This window comes from Artibeus jamaicensis, unplaced genomic scaffold, assembly GCF_021234435.1.
Source record: "Artibeus jamaicensis isolate MK-2021 breed Jamaican fruit bat unplaced genomic scaffold, CSHL_Jam_final contig_233, whole genome shotgun sequence".
In the NCBI taxonomy this organism is placed as follows: Eukaryota; Metazoa; Chordata; class Mammalia; order Chiroptera; family Phyllostomidae; genus Artibeus; species Artibeus jamaicensis.
The window spans coordinates 18,782,395-18,805,217 of NW_026521486.1; the positions used below are offsets into that span (position 1 = coordinate 18,782,395).

Below are 22,823 nucleotides of genomic sequence, written 5' to 3' on the forward strand. Positions count from 1 at the left end.
TCCTGTTAAAGGTGAGATCATGTGGTATTTGTCTTATACTCTTAGTCTGTTATTCAGGGACCTTTTAATTTTATTTTTATTTCTTTAAACATATTTTATTGATTATGCTATTACGGTTGTCCCATTTCCCCTCTTTATTCCCCTCCACCTTGCACCTCCCCTACCAGGTTCCCCCCTCCTTGGTTCATGCCTATTGATCATACATAGAAGTTCTTTAGCTTCTACATTTCCTATACTGTTCTTAAGCTCCCCTGTCTATTTTGTACCTACCATTTATGCTTCTTATTCCCCATACCTTTTCCCCCATTGTCCTTCCTCCACCTCCCCATGATAACCCTCCATAGAGGCAAGTCAAATCAGATCTCTCTCTTTCTCCCAACTCCAAGCCCACCTTGCTTAAAAAATTTCAACCCATTTTTTTCACAGGATAAGGACACAAATGATCATGTGGTCTGCAACTTGATTCTGAGCTTCCTCTCCAACCTGATCATTGACACTCTTCATCCCCAAAACAATACTCTGGTTTCTCTTCAGAATGCACAACTCTTTCGACTTTTACCAAATAGGTGACCCCTGCTCAACCTTCAGGTCTCATCTCAAATGTCACTTATTCAAGTGACCCCTGCCAGATCAGGCTTCCTTGCTGATTATTATTCTAGCACACTGTATATTTCCTTTAGAGAGCTTTATGAAATTAGAAATTATGTATCTGTGAGACTATTTGGTGTATACATATTCCCCATTGGATGTTAAGTTACAGGAAGCCCACGTTTTCTAGCCCGGAAATCTCAAGATGCTCTGTCATGTGCCCTTTGTTGAAATTCACAACCGTGCTTTATATTCCCATCCTTACATTCGGATAAAACTCTGGAAAAATTCCGCTGTCTTCTGTGCACTCAGCTGTTTTCCTGTTTTCTCTTACTTTAGTTTTCCACAATCATTTTATTACTACCCTAGCCCATTTTCATTCTTCACTCATTCGTTACAGTTTATAGAGTACCCACCATGTGTCAAGCCCTGTACTGTGGGTCCAGGACTAGAGATTCAGCGCAGAGTAACTCATGATTCCTGACATGAAGAGCACAAGGGAACAGTAAACACATAGCTACCCCTGCAGAAAAAAGGCGATATGAAAAAGATTTCCAAAAATTACGGTGAGAACAGGGACAGTAATAGCCAGCTCTTCCTGAGTAAAGTGACCAAAGCCCCAACATAGTTGGGTGACTTTAGGTATATCTTTAAAGATGAGTAAGAGTGGGAAATGAGAGGATTTCAGGGATAAGCATTTATATCGATACACTGTGAGGTCATGAAAGAGGGTGTCTTGTCTTACAAGGCCCTTATTGATCTGTCCCCCTTCCTCTTCAGTGTTGCACAGGCTCCTTCGTGTGACTCACGTGCCAGTAGTTGCCTCCTATTAAGTTTGGACAACTTCGTTCTTCACCAAAGTCATTGACTGTGATGTGATAAAAATAGTGCAGTAATGGTAGCAGTCTTTAGGCATCCAGATATTCTTCAGTCTCCTGTTGGCAGATAAATATCTGGTGTGTGTGATTTTAAAAATGAGGAAACAAATGTTTTCTTATTTCACTAGTATTCAAATAATAGGTGTCTTTTAACATAAGATGTGCTTCAAAGATATTTTGAAAAGTTCAACTTGTCTGAATACAAAATGAAGCACAATTGAATTTTGACATTTTAATTTTAAGTGAGCTAATAAATTTCACTTGAAAAGGACTCACAATATCTACATCAAGGGCATGTCAACCATCTTCAACCATTATTGTCATTTTTCTATGTTCATGAATTTAATCTACTAAAATGCATGCTATTATTTGACGTGTGAAAGGAGGAGGATTATGATTAATCAAATTTCTGGCTTACTGTATATATCATAAACACCATCCGGGAATTAGAGGAATGAACAATTTGTAACAATTCCTACATGTATTCCACCTTTTCCACCTTTTCCAACAACCAATACAATTAGATATGAGATGGCAGTGAATGTCTATAGAGCTCAAAGCGTCCCACTAGACATTGCAGCCGCAGGAAGCATTCAGAAAGGGCCTCTGTCCACTCGGGAGAAGGACCAGGAGACAAATCATCCCAACTCTATAAAAATTGTAAGTGGTAGAAAATGAATATGTGGATGCATAGAAGAGAGCGTGATTGCCTTTTCATCATGGAAAAGTGTCACAAAAGATGTGACACATGAGAAATGTCCTGAAGCATTTGCAGGAGTTCGCCAGGCACGGAGAAGAATGAAATGGCACAGTGCTCGCTCTCCGAACCCTGAGAGCGGGATGTGGAGCAGCAGCAGACAAATATTCAAGGAAGGACGAGGATGCCGCACCGAAGACCGTGGCTTCCTCCTATAGGCAATTAGATTTGCCTTTTGGGTGAAGACAACTCTGGTAGAGGTGTGCACAACAGACAAGAAGGAACAGAGGAAAACAGAAGCCTAGTTAGGAGGCTCTTGCAAACACCTCAGCAAGGCATGCTAAAGCTCTAAGTCATTGTGGCTGGAATAGAGGTGAGTGGAGATGTTTATCAGTTTCCCACTGCTGCTTAATGAACAGCCAAAAAACTCTCACTGGCGTACAATGGAAGGCATTTACTCTCAGAGATCTGAGGGTCAGTTGGGCTGAATGGATTGGCTGAGACAACTCTGCTTTATTTGTTTCATGCTCCTCTTGAGACCAGCGGCTAGCCTGGGTAGCATTTCATGTTTTGTTGTTTTTTAATGTCCACGTTGGAAGTACAAGGGAGCGTGTGGAAACATGTAGGACCTCTAAAAGCCTAGGCTTCGAGTTGGTACACAATCATTTCAGCTTTATTGTCCAAACAAAGCCACATGGCCAAACCTAAAGCCACAAGGTGGGGAATATACTCCTCCTCTTTTAGTAAAAATGGCAAAGTTAAATAGCTAAGGGCAGGAATACAAGCAGGGGTGAAGGATTGGCAACAATAATGCAATGCCACACTCTGCTCCCTGGCTCACAATAATTCACGTCCCTCCCAGTGCAGTGTATGCACGCCCCCAACCAAGGACTCTCAAAGTTGCGTCCAATCACACACAGCCTCTGGCTCAAGGTTCATGATCCTGTAATCTAGACTAGATTTGTGTGTCTCATTTTGAAAAGAACGCTGATTGGTCTTTATTTATAGAAAATGGATTAAAAAATAAGCCATCTACCCCATCCCATATCTCTCCCTCTCTCCTCTTTCTGTCACTCACTCACGCACAGCCTACCAACAATGGTAAAACTGGCACAGGATAACTACATAATCACTCCAATTTAAAGAGAATGGGAGATTCATAGCAGACCTGGCCAACAGCAATGGAATCCCGCTGGGCCAGTGCTGCTCTGTGGATGGGGAATGTCCTTGACTGGGACTGGGGCTCTGCTCCCTGGTAGTGCCTCCCCAGTCCTTTGGTCCCCAAGGTTTTTGACTCTGCTCTTTGAGATATCCTCCCCTTTTTATCTTCCTTCTCCTCCTCAGCCATTTCTGAAAGGGGCTTTGGGAAATATGCCATTTTGACAACTGAGCAATTTTCTCAGCCTGTCTCCTGCATTAGAAAGTTGAGTGCCCTAAGAATTTTTTGTTGTATTTTTTAAAAGCTTCCATCTCTTTTACTCCTAGACGGCAGTGTTTTTGCTAGTTTGCCCAGAACATTTGTGAACTCCTACATATTTGATTCCAGTCTACTCTGTGGGTGAAAAGTCAAGTTGTGCCCACAGTTCTTTCCCAGACATGTTCCTCTCTCACACACACCAGACTGTGGGACCATGCCCTTAGGCTTCATGTCCTTTTTACCAGCTGCAAAAGGCATACTGCAGGCTTTCAATTTTCTTAGTCTCAGGTCTTTTTCATACTATTAAAAATTACTGAAGAGTCTAGAGTTTCCTTTAGAAAACTCTAGAAAGTACAAGAACTTACAAGCACCCAACTCCATTGGATATCAGGCAATGATGTAGTCACAGGTTATGGAACCTTTGGGAACCTCCACTCTACACCACTGAAAAACAAGAGTGAGAAAGACAATGTCTCAATATTATTATGAAAATAATTTTGAGCACATAAGCCTCCCAGAGCATTTTTGGGAATTCCCAGGGCTCACCAAACCACATTCTGAGAACCACTGGCTTACTATAAGATATCTTTTTCCTTTCAGAGGTTCTAACTATAGTTTTTCCATAGCCACACCCTTGATTTTCCAACAGATAACAATTTATTTCTTTAAATATTTTATTTACTTATTTTTAGAGAGAGGGGAAGGGAAGGAGAAAGAGTGGGAGAGAAACATTAATGTGTGGTTGCCTCTCATGTGTCCCCTACTGGGCACCTGGCCTGCAACCCAGGCATGTGCCCTTATTGGGAATCAAACAGGTGACCCTTTGCTTCACAGGCCCATGCTCAATCCACTGAGCTACACCAGCCAGGGCCAAATAACATAATTTAAACATACTATCTCCTTATCTTTGTAACTTTGTAGTCTTTAAGGGCTCCATCTGTCTAAGTATGTACAACTTTATAATTTAATACATAATACTTAACTAGAAATATTTTAGATAAGATACAGTGATTATCTATAGTACTAACTTGTCTGGCATTGTTAGCTTCAAATGTAAAACAGCACTTTTAAACATCAACAAGGTAAGAAGCAGAACTTTGCAAAACCCTACAGAGATGGAGACAAAAATGAGTTCATGACTCACCAGGCAAGATGGCTGTAGGAGAACTCCAAGGGTTTGGTTGGAACTCTGAAGTGTTACACCTTGAAAATAAGAATAGACCAGGGACTTAAACTCAACTTGGAATCACCTCACTCTTAATTGAATTGAGATGACATGAGAGCCCTAATTAGTGGCGCTCAGTTGGTTGGAGTGTCATCCCATAACCAAAACGTTACAAGGTTAACTGTCAATCAGGTCATATACCTAAGTTGTAGGTTTTATCCGCACTCAGGGCACAGGCACATGTGACCCCCACATCAGGGCACTGATCCCCAGTCCAAGCATGTACCGGAGGCAACCAATTGATGTCTCTCTACGGCATCGATGTTTCTCTCTCCCTTCCTCTCTCTCTAAAACAAATGAAAAGCAAAAATATTACCAGGTAACAATTAAAAAAAAAAAATGACACAGGAGTGCTCGTTCCTACAGCCCAGCTGCCTGCTATAGTGAAGCAAATCTTCTTCTCCAGGAGAAACTAATCATATTCAGAGACTCAAAGTATTTCTACAGTTTTGTGAAATGATGTCAATCACTCAAATATTCATGATCAGAAGGCACAATGTGACCAAAAACTAAGAGAAAGAATGTGAAATAATGAGAAATGCATAGGCTATCCAGAAGTGCTTATCAGACAGACTTTAAAGTAACTAAAGTGAATGTGTTCAAAGAATTAAATTACAAGATTTCAACTTGTAATTAGAAACTTGAAAATTAGGATTTCAACTTGAGAATTAGAAACTATGAAAAAAGAACCAAATGGAGATTCTAAGCTGAAAAATGAAATAAATGCTATTAAATACTTACCAGATTAAGTATTTACTGTAAAAATAGATACAGCTAAAATGTGAAGAATTGACAATATTGAGCTTTCCAGTCTGAGGACCTGACATATCCCTCCATTTCTCCAAGTTTCCTTTCTCTTAGTAATATTTTGTAGGATTCAGTGTACAAGTCTCACATAACTTCTATCAAATTTACACCAAAAAAAATCTCATACTTTTGATGCAACTATAAATAGTATTGGTTTTTTATTTCAATTTTTTGCTAGTATATAAAAATACAATTGATGTTTGTATGTTAACCTTGTATACTGTAACTTTGTTAAACTCACTTATTGGTTTCAGATGTTTTATACGTCCCATAGGGGTTTTCTGTAATAGAATGTGTCATATGTGAAGACATTTTTACTCCCTCATTTCTAATCTGGGAAGTCTTTTCTTTCTTTTTCTTGCCTGATTGTCTTGGCTAGAAACTTTAGTGCCTTTAATGTAAGTTAGTGGACATCCTTAGTTTGATCTAAGGGGGAAAGGATGAAATCTTTCGCCATAAAGTATGAAGTTAACTGCAGGTTTTTCTTAAGACGCCCTTTATCAGTTAGAGGAAATTGAGGGTTTTTTTCTTACTTTGCTGAGAGTTTTTATCAGAAATCATTGCTAGATTTCGTCAAATGCTCTTTTTGTACTATGATTGAGATGATCATAGTTTTCATGTTACTCTGTTGATATGGTGTTACATTAACTTTCTAAAGTTAGCCCAAGTTTGCATTTTTCAGATAAACCTCACTAGTCAAATGTTTTGGGTTGGCCAAAAAGTTTGTTTTTTTCTGCACCATGGCTCTAGTAGAATTTACTTGTCTTTAACCTCATTTGAAACAATTCTGTTAGATTGTAGTGTGACAGCTGTCGTAACAGTGTGCATTTTTAAAAAAACTTATCAAAATTGGTAAATTTTTGTGTAGCCATTTTAATATTGAAGATGGAAGGGAAATATGAAACATTTTTGGCATACTATGCTTTATTTCAAGAAAGGTAAAAATGCAACTGAAATGCAAAAAAGGTTTTTGCCATGTATGGGGAAGGTGCTGCTCCGAGTAATGGAACATGTCAAAAGTGGTTTGCAAAGTTTCATGCTGGAGATTTCTTACTGGATGATACTCCACAGTCAGGGAGACCACTTGAAGTTGATAGTGATCAAATCGAGACACTGAGATCAACTTTATACCACATGAAATATAGCCAGCATACTCAAAATACCCAGATCAGTAATTGGCAAAAATAAAAAATAAAAAAAAAAAGCCTTTTTTTTTTTTTTTTTTTTACAGAGGAAACCATACAGACTTTTTGGCCAACCCAGTATTATCCTTTTTACATATATTTGGATTTAAATTGCTGAAATTTTGTGTAGAACTTTTGCATGTGTTTATGATGAATATCGGCATATCATTTTCATTTTGGTATCAGCGTAGTGCTGGCCTCAAAGAATGAGTTGGGAATTTTCCTATTTTCTGGAAGCATTTGTTGAGAATTAAAATATTTTGTCCTTTAAACATGAAAGAACTCACCAGTGTCATCATTTGGGTTTGGCATTTTGTTTGTCCAAACTGTCTCCCACTATCAAATTCTATCTGTAGTAGTTACTTCTCTCACTCTACCCGAATATTGGTAGTTTATGTCTTTTTCCTCATCATTCTGGCTAAAGGTTTATCAATTTCATTGAGCTAAAGAATTAGCTCCTAATTTCACTTATTCTTTGACCTGTTTTCTACTGCATTTATTTCTTCTGTGATCTTTCTTCTTTCATTTGCTTGTTTCACTTGCTATGATGGAAACTGAATTGAGTCCTTTCCTTTTTCAATACAGACATTTAATGACATTCCCCTCTAAGTACTTGCTTTACCTGATTTCCACAAATTCTGATCATCTGCATTTAGTTCAATATATTTTCAAATTAAAACTATTTGTCTTCATATTTAAAGTGGATTTCTCAGATTCAGTATATATTTGGATAAAAAGGAATCTAATAAGGGCAACTGACAATTTATACTTAATTATTGATATTGCTGTTTAAATCCACCATCTTATTCTCTATTTGTCCGACTTTTTGTTCCCCTTTCTTCTTTTCCTTCTTTCTTTTGGATTATTTATGGCTACATTTCACTATCTTCTTTGGGTTATTAGTTTTAATTGTTTTTCTTTTTGTGGTTGCTTTAGGGTTTACATGGTACATTCTTACCACAGACAACTTACAGGTAACATACTGCCTCACGTTCTAGGCTCCTTAAAGTAATATGTGTATTTTCCTCCTCCCATCCTTGATAGTCATCAGACATTTCACTTTACATATGGCAGCCACACAACACCTTATCATTTTTGCTTTACATAGTCAATTACCCTTTAGAGATCATTTAAAATAAGAAAAGAGGCTTACATTGGTTCACATATGTACCATTCATTTTTGGTGCCCTTCATTCATTTGAATAAAAGCAGGTTTCTATCTGGCATCATTTTCCTTCTGAATAAAGGCATTCTTTTAACATTTCCTACAGCCCAGCCTGCTTGTGATGAATTCTTTCAGTCTTTATAGGTAAGTCTGAAAAAGGTTTGATTTCATTTGAATTTTTGAAAGATATTTTTGCTGGGTATAGAATTTGAAGTTGTGTATTTTCCTTTGGTACCTGGAAGAGGTCACTCACTGTCACTGACATTATCTTTGCTTCTCTGTGTCTTTTGACTTGGGCTGCCTAAGAATTTTTCTTTGTCTCTGGTACTTAAAACTTTGATGATGTGCTTTGGTGTAATTTTCTTATTTCTTGTGCTTGGGGTTCAATGAGTCTCTTGGATCTCACTTGTTTTCCTCTTGCAGGGATCACGGTTCTATGCCTTGTGATGTCCACTATTTGAAAACCGTTTCACCATATTTGTCTCTTTTAAAGATTTCATATGGATAAACCCAATCCCTATTATTCCATCTAGGCCAGAGGCGAAAGTTTAATTCCAGGTTTCCCATTTTTACCATATGTAATTTTTTTGTCTGTACTTATGTAGCTTTTAAATTGACAAAAATGTTTCATCCATATAAGTGAAGTTACTAGAACTGTTTTATTTATCCCTCCCCTTTAAAATACATTGAGTGCATATACAGAAAAAAGGCAACAGGGAAATATTAATGAATTTAAATAAAGCATGTAGGCAAAACACACGTTTCCTAAAGCTGCTTGATAATGATATATAAGAAAACTTGTTACAAGTCATAATGCTTTCATAATCTGCCAGGAAAAAGACCACAGTAGCACCCCTTACGCTTCAATACAGGGCTTACGCTCTGAGCCACACTGGGACAAGGTAGTATTTCTGTTTTTATTCCTTGACATAGTTACAAGTATGTTTACACTTACTACAAATACCCTTAAAATTTTCCATTGCTTTGGAAAACTATGAGGTTATTAAGCTAGCTCCATTTCTTTTTTATTGTAGTTTTTTTTTTATTTCAGAAGTCAAAATTAGACAGGAGTACTATATATAAGAGACACTGTTTCAGTCTTTGGGACAAGAGACTACAAGAAGGTGAACAAGCCAACAACCTAATATTATAAGACTAAACTCCAGATCACGTAAGGCAGATGCACACATCTACCTACTGTCAGAGAGTTATGAATTCTTCTGACAATGATCCTTTCTAAATTTTATGGTAAGGTTAATAATATAATAAAAATATTAAATACAGCACACAAAGAATTAGAAAAAGTTAATGATATAAACCACACAAAAAAAACTACACTTCTCATTTGGAAGAAAAAATGTCAATAATACACTAATATTTAATATCTAATATGAAATTTTCACTGATTATAAAGTAAATCATGTTGTTTGAAATTTTAAAGTTTAATTTTTGCTTGCAATGAATTCATGAGAATAGTAGTAGGTGTGCAGTTCTGGTCAAATCTTTCAAACCCTTAAAAGTTTTCATAGGTAAAAGTGAAGTTACCTTAAGAAAAATACCAGCCAAGAATACAAATCTGTCTGAAGAACAATACAATAACATAAATGCAATGGATATAAAGTAATCTGTGCAATTCGAAATTCCAAAAATTGTCTTATCAAATGTACAAGTAATAAATAGTCATTCTTCATCGAGTTAACAAAATAATTACTAACCAACCTTGTGTTTTATTAGTCAATTACTTAGAAAAACCAAATGCTATTTTAAAATTATTTTTCCCTTAAAAAATAGAGTGTATATCAAACTCTTTAATCTTCAAACATCCAAAAAAATTTGGAAGGCAATTGTCAATCAAAAATATATCTGTTTAAAAAAGGTGACTTTAAAACATCCATAACCTATTTTTTATTTGCAAAACTTTCTTATGCAAAAGGGCACTTAGTGTCTACCTAAAGCTTTCAGAAAATAAAGATCCTACTGACATTCCTATTAGGCAGATGATACATTGTACAGCTTTTAATATAAAAAATATAAATATTTTTGACAGCCAGAGAAAATGAAATAGCGGTCAGTGTAAAATCCCATCACCCTTTAACTTGAAATAAACTTTCCCAGAGGCCATGAAAACAATGCTGATTCCATGTCGTTCTGTGTTGCCAGAAACTCCCCAAATTTCAAAACACTAAGGTAGTCACTGAAATTTCAAAAGTGGGCCCGTAGTCTTTTGTTTTCTTCTCGCAGTCTTTCAATTTCAGCCACTAAACCTTCATTCACTGAGTATCTTTCCAATAAAGAGTGCATTTCATTCTAGAAAAGGACAAAAGTGCTTTTTAAATTACTGACATTTCAAATTTATGCAGCAAGTTTTACACACCGTCAGCTATCATTTGTCTCACGTTCAATTAACTAGCTACAGGATATTCTTCAGACTAAACCGCTCTTACTACTTTGTTAATATAAATGCAAGACCACTAATAAAACTTACATTTTTTGAAGGCTTTTATTTGCACATTTGGGAAGTTTCTGCTTACTTATTGAAAAGAAAAAAGTTGCCTCAACTATCAAAAGTTAAGAGAAATGTGACTAGTTAAAAATTATTTTACTTACTAAATTTCTAAAGATCCCTTTTTCTTTATTGTAGCAACTAGATATAACTAAGTAAAAAATATACCACCTTTAATGGTTTTGGAGATCCACAACTCTACACTCATTTAAAATAAAGTTTGTCATACGTACCAACTGCATGTGAAACTGTTTAATCATCTCCACCTGCAAGTTCACAATATCCCTATGACAGGCTTCTCTGGGGAAGAATACAAAATACTCGTTAGAATTGTAACAGTTTGACCAGTTCTACAACATTCAAGAAACTGGTTAAGCATTCTCATTTTTTAAATTATTAGATGCTAACAATTATCATTACAATAATAAAAATACCAATGTATGTAGCATTTATTTACTGAGTGCTAGGCATTGTTTCTCATACTTTAAATGTAAGAACTTATTTAATCTTTATAATAGGTACAATTACTACCTCCATTTTGCTAATAAAGTAACTGAGCCACAGAGCAGTTAGAATGTACCCAGTGTCACAAAACCTGTAAATAGCAGAGCCAGGCCATGCACCCGGGCTCTCAACCTCCACCACACTCCACTACATTCCTTAATATAGAAATTTTCATTACGGAGAGACACAGGTTTATACTGCAATAAAATACAGATAATTTACTAGGTTATAACGTTTTAACCATTACTGATGTTTGAGCTATTAAGAAAAGTACTTTCAGTCAAATGGAAAGGGATTATTTGGGTGGTTATAACATAAGCATACTCAATAAAATGCAATTAATTCATGCAAAAATTATGAAGTAAATAATAAAAGAAACAGTCGCCCACCACACACATTGTAAGTTAGAACATTACCAAAACCACAGAAGCTTCCTGTGCGCTCCTTTCTGATTCCCTCACTTAGCTTTTGGGAGAAGCCTGAGAATGACGACACTACCACTCGGATGAATTCTGCTTAAGCAAAGAAATGCTTTAAAACAAAAATTGCGTAGCACAGAACCTTTCTCAATCCATTTTTAATTTGCTTGCTTTTGAGCATTACAAAAATGGTACTATATTCTATGTAGTCTTTGAGTGGTATACCTTTAGAAAATAATCCAATACCACACTTTCAAAATTCATGCTTCATTTTCCTGTCAGTTGATACTCGGATTGTTTTCAAGTCTTTATTATTACAATGGTGTTACAAATGATCATGTACACATCTCCCAACGCACAGGTACCAATTTCTGTACATGATATAGATGATTGATAGGTAGACAGACTGACTGACAGATAGACGGTAGGCATGATCCAGATGTACACTTGCTCAGTCTCACAAACAAAGCAAACTGACTTTCTGACGTGGCCATATCAGTGGACACGGTCATCAGTGTAACCGAGTTCTTCTTGCTCTCCATTCTCACCAACTGGTGGTGTCTCATTTCTTTACATTTCCCCATCTAACAAGTGTGAAATGGTATCACGATGCATTATTCGTTCTCTGTTTAATTACAGGACTGAGCATCTTTCCAAGGTTCATACATGATTTCTCTTCTGTGAAATGGTGATCCATGTCTTTTAGTGATTTCTCTACTGAATGTCTTTTTTCTTACTAATAAGAGTTCTCTTCATAATCTGATCCTTTGTTGGGCATATGGAGTACTGCAGATATTTTTTTGCCCTTTCACTCTGAAATGGGGTCTTGGGATGAGCAGTTCAAATTTACTAAACTAATACTACAGTCAAGTTTACCAATCTATTTATATAGGTAGTATATCTTCCTATAACTTTTCTATCCTGAAGTCATAAATAAATTCTCTTACAGTACCTAAAATTTTACCCATAACATTTAAACTCTTATTCTATGTGGAATTGATTTTTAACAACACAAAACAGGGATCCATACTTATAACCAGGTCACAACACAACCCATTAACTGTTCCATGTTCTGCACACATACCTGCCATGTGCCCTCTGTCACAGATCACATGTCCATACACGCTTAGGTTTCTTTCTGCCCTATCTGATTCATTCGCCAATCTGTCACCCTGTGCTAATGATACACTATTTTAATTATAGCTTAATATTTAAGCTTATTCATCTGATAATCAAGCTCCCTTCAACCTCCTCTAGAGTGTCTTGCTCATTCCCAGATCTTTTCTTCTTTCATATATATTTTGGATCGATCCCAACATCTTCTTCAAAAAAAAACCCAGGTGGGATTTGATTGGAATTACACTCAGTCTATAGACCAATTTAGGATACCTGACTTTTCATAATATCTTTCCAATTAGTTCATTGTTAATGCTTTCTAATATATTTTTAAATGTTTTCCTATAAAGATATTTACCATTCTTGGTTAAATTTATTCCTAATTACCTTACTTTTTCTGTTGCCAACCATAAGTGCCTGAAAAATATTTTCTACATTCGGATTTGGCAAAAGCTACATTAAAAACAAATCAAAGGAATCAGAGAATCACAAAGATAGTAAGAGCTTCTTCTCTTGCAGAGCAGAGAAGTCTGCCAGGTAAGCCCCACAGTTCCCTCCGCTTTTCCCCCTGGGAAATGTGCTGACTCAACAGTGTGGAGAAAAGAGGCTGGGCTGAAGCAGTGGCTTGGAGCTTGAGACGGTCTCAGTGAGGGGCATGCGAGTTCGGGACTGCTAGAGCAGCCAAGGTTGCCAGCTCCCGGAAAGGAGGAGCCTGCGGAAAAGTACACCCGAAACGGCACAATTTCCCCTGAAGACATCTGCTGATTCTTAAGCAATGCCTATACCAGGACAGATGACAGGAAACCAAACAGAAAACGGCAGATCCATCCAAACAGCAGAGGAAGTATTTTGGCAGCCTTGTGGTGCTGGGGAAATGAAGGTTAAACTTCGGGACCCACTAAGATAACAAGGCCTGGGGAATGCTGCAGACATTCAGCTGACACCCTCAAAGGGAAGAGGCTAAGCATCAGAAACAAAGGCAAACCAGAGCTAAACCAGCGCCAAGAAACCCTGAAAGCCGTCGGGTGCGGATCAGTGATCTGCCTGCCAGAAGAAACTAAAATCTTGAAAAACAACAGAAACAGACCCATAGACTTCCGCTTAGGATGTTATCTCCTCCACCCTAATAAATAAGAACAAGCCAGATAATCCATAAAAGTCTCGACTGTATGATTCAACCAGAGCGTTGAAGAGCGCAAAGAAACCCAGGTGAACTCAAACCCAGAAAACGAGGATTCCCTTCTACATGAGGAGACCTGTGGTCATTTGCACCCTCAATGGAGCTATGGGGGGCAAAAGCCACCACTGACAGGGTAAGAACTGGCTGAATTTCTTGAGCAACTTGTGAAAGCAACTGAAGACTGGCACAAAGACAGTACAGAATGCCCTGGAGTCCCAGCCACAAACGATGCCTGCACTCACTCACCCAGTTTTCCCCTCCCCGGGCCTTCGCTGAGTGCTTATGTGAAAAATCAGTGGCAGAGCAGGAGGGCCGAGAGAGACCTCCTAAGAAACGGATACACAAAGGCTGGTGAAGACGTGGCAGCCACCACACTGGAGCTGCAGGAGCACTGCTGCGAGCCAGAGCCCCTCACCCCCTCCCTCCTGCATTCCCCACCATGAGGGGAAGCGATGCGACAGCCACTGCGCAGGGCAGGTGCACTCTCAGAAGCCCTCTGAGCCCTCCTGGGTCCACAGTGAGTCCCAGGAGGCTGCGCCTGGTTGATGGGGGGCCAGAAGAGCTGACAGAGGCCCCTGCCCACCCCTGCTCCCCAGGCACAGACAGGGAAGCACGCTGAGAGCTGAAGGCAGGGCAGGGCTACCTCTCTGTACGTGGCCCAGCAGAACTGCCCGCTTTCTGTGTTCCCAACATTGCTGCGTTCACATGTTCTAGTCGGCTGTATCCAGACAATTCTACGATTTGGACATATACACGCATTCCTGAAAAACCTCACATTCTTTACGACTAGGTACACAGGACTCAATTTTTTAAATGTGATACACTACAACAGAATATTATTCCGCCTTAAGAAAGGAGGAAATTTTGGATTACTAGACAACATGAGAAATCTGATTGATACAATGCTAAGTGAAATAAGCCAGTCAAAGAAGAACAGATATGGCAATGATTCCATATGAGATAACTAAAATAGTCAAACTCGTGGAAACGAAGAGTAGACCCGTGGTTGTCAGGGGCTGAGAAGGAGAAACAGAGCCGGTATCTGACAACCATGACATTTCAGTTATGCAAAGTCAGTGAGTTCAAGAGATCTGCTAACATTGTGCCTATAATTATCAATATTCACACTCTATTAAAACGATAGATCTCATGTTAAGTGTTCTCATCACAATAGGGAGGAAGGGAAGGAGGATTGGAGCAGACACTCAAAACATATGCAACTTTATAACCAATTAAAAACAATTAAATCCTAATAAAATTACTAGCATAGTTTAAAAAATGAACAATAAAGATTTCGCTTTAAAAAAGTGACTGTCACTTGATAAAAGGGGAAAAAAGACAGAAGGACTGAGCTCTCGAGCATGGAGGCAATAATAAAACGCCCCGAATGGGGGAGTAATGACGTAAGGCCTTCCTCACACAGAGCACAGAGCCAAACAAGGTGAAGAGAAAGGGAACGGAAAGAGATGAACACTGACAGGTGGGGAACGGAAAGAGATGAACACTGACGGGTGGGGAACGGAAAGGGATGAACACTGACGGGTGGTGTGCTGTCTTCAGCAGTGTGCACGCACTTTGCTCTGGCTGCTGTTACACGAACCGACAGACTGCCCATCATATTGTCATCACTGCCTTATTTACTAATCACAAATGAATCAACACACACTGAACAAACACACTCCACAGCAGGGCACACGGTCGCGACCCCAATTAAACTACAAAGACTTCACAGGCAGACCATTCATTTTTTTATCCTTAGTTAGCTGTTACATACACCAGACACAATGTAAACGTCAATTGTTCTTTAAAAATGTATAGGTTAACATTTAAAATTATTTTTTCAAAGTATTTTTTAACATTAAAAAGAAACATGCACCAACAAAAACTGCACCTCTTCTCCAACATTTGTGCTCACGATAACCCAAATCTGAGCTAGAATACTAACTGGAAGTCAGAAAAAAAAAAAAAAAAACATAGAAGACTCTAATAACTGAAAAAGCTCCCAAAATATATTGAGATGACAGGTTCTAGAATGCATTCTAACAACGTTCAAAATTCAAAGGACGAGAAGACATGAATAAATCCATGTAAACATTTTAATTTAAGTATTACATTTTAATGCATTCTATTGAAAAAAATTCAGAATTCTCTCAGAAAATATCTTCTCTACTATATTACTCAATATAGCATCCTGGGCAGGTGATCTATAAACACTGTATATAAGAATCCTATTTGAGCTTACCAGAATCTGTCCACATTCTGATGATAAAAATAAAAGCATCCCCCATGGCAGCCTGCCTGCTAGACCACCCTGCCAAATCATCTAATGACTACCCAGGTAAATGTGCCTTTCCCTGGCTGATAGTCATTATCAGTACATCAAGATCAATAAAACACATCATGTTTCTTACGGTTTTATGGACACCAGAGCCTGGATCCAAGTAGAAACCACCAGCATTACTTCTACTTTCAGTTTTATCCGAATAAGAAACGAGCCAGTTACAGCCCGGAGAGAAAGAGTAATCTCTCAATTACTACCTGAAGTCATCCAGCGTTTCCTGTATCATGTTCTGAATAAAATGGATTTGAACGGACGTCAATGGTGCATTTGGCCGATTACTTCCAATAGTATCAGCTATTTTTTCTGACAGTGAACTGGCAACTCCGGCAGTGACAGAGGATGCTAACTTTGGATCTAAAATGAAAAAAGGAAGAAAATATTAAGGGTCAATTTAGACTAAAAGATATCAAACATTTCTAAATAAGATCTAGCATGAGAAAACTTGAAAAACTGGTAAACTGGTAAAGAACAGTGTTCCTGTGACATTTAGAAAAATTCACTGTTTGGAATACAAATCTTACAAACTTTCTATGACATTACTTCTAATAGTCATTTATCTCTCTATATAAACTGCCAACTGTCTAATGTAGTAACAACATATGACAGAGGGACTGATCTTGAAGAATCTCTGAGCCATTTCCTCTTATAAAAGATGAATGTGACAAGCTGCAGCAGAAACTAGATAAACCAAGACTATTAAAAACAAACAGGAGGAATACAGGAGAAAAGGAGGGCTACAGGCAAAGCCCTAGAGTTCAAGCTAATGCAATCCATCCATAGAAACCTTCAGGTAAAATACAGATATCTGTATAAAAGAGTTACTTCCATACAAAGGGTTGTTTTGCATGGACAACTCTTACAGATGAACCTAATATCACTTTAAATGTGCTCAGGAACACTACAAACAGGACTTTAAGATGGGGAAATGTACACTAATATAAAATAATAGTGAATGTCAACTGTAATTGATAAATTAAAAATAACACACAAAAAACCAAATACAGTTGGGAATAATATCTTTGTAAATAAATCTTCAGTTTAACTTAAAAAGACAATTTTAGGTAGTTAATGATCCATTTTCCAAGGCTCCTACACTATATTCCTATCGTATCATACTAGATCAAGACACTTACAGCGTAGATTAAAAATGAAATTAACACCAAGAGTGTCAAGTAAATGTGGTTATATTTAACCACTCATATACATTTTATTATCTTCTAGTATGAAAAGCACACTAGAAAGATGTCATAAATTTTAAACTCCTTAAACATTTAAAATTTTTGGTCTGTGGTCAATTCATTTATTTATCCTTTCAAGTTAAATAGTGTGAGTATTTAACTTAACACTTTCAAACATTAGGAATTTTTATGTACTTACTTGAAGTTGAAGATCCATTGACTGTGGGTTCATATGGTAACTGTGCTTCATTTTCTTTTTCTGGCTTTTCAAATTTCTCAGGACTTTTTGTTTGGTTGGATGATGGAAAGGTATTTAGATTTCCAGTTTCAACACCAGGGATCAACTTCGCAAACTTCACATTTAAAATAAACAATTAATATATACATTCTGGTTTCACCTATATAATCCACATGATTTGTACCAACTTTCTCTTTTTATCCAACAGGTAGGGTCAGGTAAAGGGAGAGAGAGAAAGGGATAGAGAAAGCGAAAAAAAAAAAAAAAGGCTAGAACTAGTGGCAAAACAAGTCAAGTTTACTAATCCAAAACAATGTCAATGATAACATGACAAAGAAGAGCTCTGTGAAAACATCTGGCTGTTGAGTATCATTTAAAATAATTATCACAGGCAAACAAATCCCCAAATTCTCATGTGATATAACTAGTCAGAAATATTTGAAAAATAAGTCAAAAGATATTTTTGTACTTCTTGAATTATGGTACCTTTTCAATATCATCCTAAAAATTCAATTTGCTCTAAGACTTGGGGTAAATGACTTATCCACCAATTCAGGGCTTTCTGCTGCAATGGAAATAACTTCTAAAAAATTCAGGTATAAAAATATTCTTACACAGACAGCTAAACCAAGATTTTTGTCTTATAAAACAATAGTATAAGTTCAAGTTTACATCTGATGACATTTCAAAAGTACCCTTTAATTTCTAACCTGTGGCATCAAGTTTGAAGGGTATTTTCCTAGCTAGTCAGCACACAGCACTGTCCACAGACAGGACACAGGCAGTGGCAGCTGTCTGCTTCCTAGTGATGAACTTCGCCGTTATGCCTGCTAGGGACCCCACGCACACTAGCAGGCACGCTAGCAGGCAACACTCGAGTGAGGTCAGTCTCCTTCTCAGAGAGGTACCTGTTTGAAGGGGTCTTTGGGTTCCTGTTTTCCCACATACGTTTTCTTAGACTCAGCGGTTGGATCATGATGTTCATTTTCCTCTTTCCCTGGAGACCCCACGAAGACATTAAGAGGACTAGAATGCAACACTGACGTGCCTGAAGCTCCTGGATTTTTTCTTGGAGGAAACATGGAGTTCAACTGTGTTAAAAAATCAAGGCCTGAAAAAGAAGAGGAAAAAATGGCATTTGCGAATGATGTTCTCCAGTTTTGGATGTTTAATAAAAGCAGTTAACATGACAGACAGATAGGGTAGAAAGACAAGGGATTTAGATTCTGAAGTCATGTTCATTTGCCAGCTCTGGCCCTTATTTGAGTGTATTCTTGGGCAAAAATTGTAAAACTCTCTGCTTCCTGAACTGTAAATGTGAATAATGATACACACTTCCCTGAGTGGTAAGGCTTAAAAGAGATGATATATGTACAATTACTTTGAAAACTGCAAAGCACTACGTAAGTTTTAGTTAGCAGTAGTGTTTGAGAACTGAAAATTGTTTATTTGGTTCACACCTGTAAGAGATATATATGTATTGCATATATCTTACATATACAACACATGCATTTGTACTGTATATCTTACATATGTAACACACACACTGAATATCTTACATATATAATACATGGATGTGTATTACATAGCTATATAAAGCACGATATTTGTTACATACATAAAGCACACGTAAGATATGTATATTCCATATCTATATAAAAGTCATGCAATATATAGTATACGTATAAACATGTGAGATGAGTATTTTATACATATCTATGTAGATATCTACATAGATATTTATATCTTGGCAGGCAGCCTCTAAGAAGGTTCCTAATGACCCCTGACATCTGGCACGGATCCATGCCCTCCTATAACCACCCCCTTCCTCCACTGAATGAGGGTTGGACCTGGTAACTTGCTTCTAGCAAAGTGGATGTCACTTCAAAGGTTAGGTTACAAACACACTGTGGCCTCCACCCTGAGTGCCTACTGCCACGGGAATGAGCCTGGGAGCAGACCTCAGCCCAGTTAAGCCCCGAGGACTGCAGCCCTGTGGACACCCCAGTTACAGCACCAGGAGAGGCCAAAAGCCAAAGCTCCGATCCTTAACCCACAATTATGATAAATGCTCTTTTAAAATTCAAAATGTCAGGGTAACTTGTTACATAGCCACAGATAACACAACTCACTTACAATTTTTATAAAAAGACTTTCCAACAGTTCTTACCATCTCCTTTACCCACAGACTCATCACCCTCCTTGTTCACCACAGCATCTATAAACAAAATTAGAAAACCAAATTTAAGAGAGTGAAAAACACACCATAGCAATTTAGACTTCCTAGTCATTCCTGAAAGACTTTAGAGACTAATGATCTTCTGAAGAAAAATCTGAGTAAAGTTAAAAGCTAGCACTCACAAACTTCCCTTTTCATCTTTTAGCTTCTTGCATAGCAGTAAATAAGAAAAGATAATTCTATACCATAAACATGTAATGAGACACCAAAATATACTAGAAAAACACCACAGTTAGGTCCAAAGATCTTCATTCAGTTCTGCCTATAACACTTAACAGCTTTGTGGCCTTGGACAAACCTTTACCACCATTAAGCTTCAGTTTCTGCATCTACATAAGGGGGACAGTGCCTGACCATCTCGTGAGATTGTTTAGAGAATCAACTGAAATAACGTAAAAATATTTTGCAAGCAATAAGATGCTATAAAAAACATCAGGTTTTACTTAATATTTAATTTATTAATATTAAAAATTCAATGGTAGAAATTTCAATACCATAATATTACTAACTAACCAATTAACAACCTCAAATTGCTTAGTGAATAGAAAAATGGACAAATTCACCAGAAATTTAAATGGCCAATAAAGTGATTATCATACATAATTATCACATTAGTGGACTATCAGCCATCTGTCCTACCCACCCAACTATGTACCTGCAGGTGCATATACAGACCTAGTAACTGCACAAAACACACACACTTTTACAAGTTATTAGTTCTCCCGTTCTCCCCTAACAAAAGCAGAAGTACTATAATTTTAAAAATGAAGAAATTGAAGCAAAGCAGATTAAGCCTTTTACTAGTAGAGCTGCATCCTTGAGATTAAAACACAAATCTCCTGACAATGAAACCTGTACGACATTTAGTATCTACGTTTTCTTCTCATTAATAACATAAAACTCAAAGAAATGAAGGGTGTATGGCTCCTCGTCTAATCATATTTTTTAAAATAGCTAAGTAATTAAAGAGGAATTCCTACCCTTTATTCATTTCTCTGAAAACCATGAAAGAGGATTTCATTTATAACTCAAAACCCTCCGAAAGCCCCATCGTACATTCTTCAATTCCAGAGTGAACCGGCAGGGGTTCTCATGAACTTCAGCGCCTGTCCCCCGCTCTAGCCCAAGCCCCTCCCCTTCCTTCATCTGCGTCCTCTCTGCTCTTTACACAGTCTGACCTCTCTTCATCCGGGAAGAAAGGGATCCTCCCCTCTTTCATTAGGTGGAAGGAAGACAAAGGAATCTGACCTGCAATTGAAGTATTTGCAGGCAGAAGACAGTAATTCTATATAATCATATTTGTATCGATTCTTTCTGATTATGATATTAATTGCAGAAAATTTGGAAAGTAGACAATTTTGAAATAAAAAAATTATGTAAGACCACAAGCACATGTAACAATTTAAACATCCTGCTACTATTGATATTAAGTTCATTCCAGTTTTTAACTATTATATATAAACAGTAAACATGCAAATCTTTGTGGGTAAATTTTCTTAGATTGACTTATAGAAATGGAATTAACAGGCCAAAATTTAAGCCAAATTACCCTCTAGAAATTGGCCCAGATTGTTGACAACACTATTAGCAGTGAAAGTATCCCATTAAGGACGAACATCAGTACCAAAAACACACAGCCAAAGAATGATAAATAATGTTTCCATTCATCAAGCTGGCAAAGATTTTTGCTCTTTGGCTTTTTTTTCTTTTCAGTGGCAATACCTACTAGCAATGGGGGGGGGTGTGTGTGTGTGTGTGTGTGTGTGTGTGTGTGTGTGTGTGTGTGTGTGTGATAGTTTCTTTCACGTATAGTGTAAAACGGGTGTCAAACTCATTTTCACTGGGGCCACATCAGCCTCACGGTTGCCTTCAAAGGGACAAGTTAATTTCAACTCCTTAGCAGTTAAAAAGTAATAACATTTATACATTCCTAAAATTATTTTGGCCCCTTGAGGGCAACCACGAGGCTGATGTGCCCCCAGTGAAGATGAGTTTGACAGCCCTGGTATAAAAAGATGAGACAAAGTATCACCCAGCCCTATTTCTCCATGAAAACATTTAATAAATACCAATTAAGTACTAATAATCGCAGGAGCAATTTTTTAGTTAGAAAGATATCTTTTATCTATCACTATCCCAGATTTTACAAATTTACTTAGAAGTAAATACACGATTGCTTATGGAGGCCAAACTTCCTTTAAGAAATTTCTGTGGAAATTAAAATGCTCACTTGGAATCTTTTTGCAAACTCCCCATGTGAGAATTACCAGCATATATTCTGGAATTATAACATTTAAAATATCAGAGATTGAGAAAATTATCATGACCACACTTAAACTCTAGCTATCACCCACAGCTGCCAGCCGGAATAAAAATGTAGTGACTACCAGCAAGAGACCGTGATCCACCGATCTAAAGAGCCTTACCGTCTCTGATAGGTGAGAACATGTCGCCTAAACTACTTGTTCTACTATCGTCAAAACTGGAGAAATCTTGACTTTTCCCACTGTCTGTGTTGATGCTTCGAGGCAAACCTTATAGGAATTAGAAATAAAAATGTCTTATTAAATCTAAATCAATTTATCAACAGAAACTAGGTTTTAAAAATATCAAACTGAAAGCAACAAATGAACAAACAAATAAAAACTCACAGACAACAGTACAGCGGCTACCAGAGGGAAGGGGCTGGAGGAGGGGGCAGAGCAGTCAAGGGTAAAGCCGTTCAAATACACGGAGACGAAAGGAGATACGACTTTGTGTGGTAAACACACGATGCAATATACACATGACGCATCGCAATACTGTACACTTGAAACTTGTATAATTTTACTAAGCAATGTCAGCCCAGTAACTGTGATTTAAAAAATAATTTAAACAGAATAAATATATGATATTTGTCAATAAACAGATAACAATGTATCACCATATTACTGGTAATATTACGACTGTATCAGGAGAAAAAGCAGAATTTAATAACAGCTCAGGTAACCATCATTTTCATGGGATAAAGTGCTACCCCAAAATCAAATAACTTACTTACTGATACAAAACCACCTTATTGTAGCCATTTTGCTTGAAATTTTTCTGAAATAATGTAAAGACTTTGCTTTCGTCTTAAACAAAATATTCTGAACATGGTTTTGT

The 22,823-nt window shown here is 37.4% G+C and overlaps 1 protein-coding gene and 1 long non-coding RNA gene across 3 annotated transcripts in view; both read right to left on the reverse strand.

Moving 5' to 3' along the window:
• Positions 1-584: 584 nt before the first annotated feature.
• LOC119060187 (uncharacterized) lies at positions 585-4,785 on the reverse strand. Its single transcript, XR_005084540.2, has 3 exons — positions 4,725-4,785; positions 3,946-4,024; positions 585-1,523 (listed from the first exon to the last, which is right to left on the reverse strand). It is a non-coding gene; the product is annotated as an uncharacterized LOC119060187 (long non-coding RNA).
• A 3,816-nt stretch (positions 4,786-8,601) lies between these two features.
• Positions 8,602-22,823, reverse strand: part of NEDD1 (NEDD1 gamma-tubulin ring complex targeting factor) — a 35,290-nt gene continuing 21,068 nt past the window's right edge. For both annotated transcript variants that reach the window (XM_037160466.2, XM_037160467.2), the window contains exons 9-15: positions 22,106-22,213; positions 19,611-19,658; positions 18,349-18,551; positions 17,402-17,555; positions 16,222-16,378; positions 10,698-10,764; positions 8,602-10,268 (exon numbers count right to left, since the gene is read on the reverse strand). In XM_037160466.2, the coding sequence (XP_037016361.2) occupies positions 10,164-10,268; positions 10,698-10,764; positions 16,222-16,378; positions 17,402-17,555; positions 18,349-18,551; positions 19,611-19,658; positions 22,106-22,213 (842 nt within the window). In that variant the 3' untranslated portion in view covers positions 8,602-10,163. The remainder of the gene's footprint in view (positions 10,269-10,697; positions 10,765-16,221; positions 16,379-17,401; positions 17,556-18,348; positions 18,552-19,610; positions 19,659-22,105; positions 22,214-22,823) is intronic.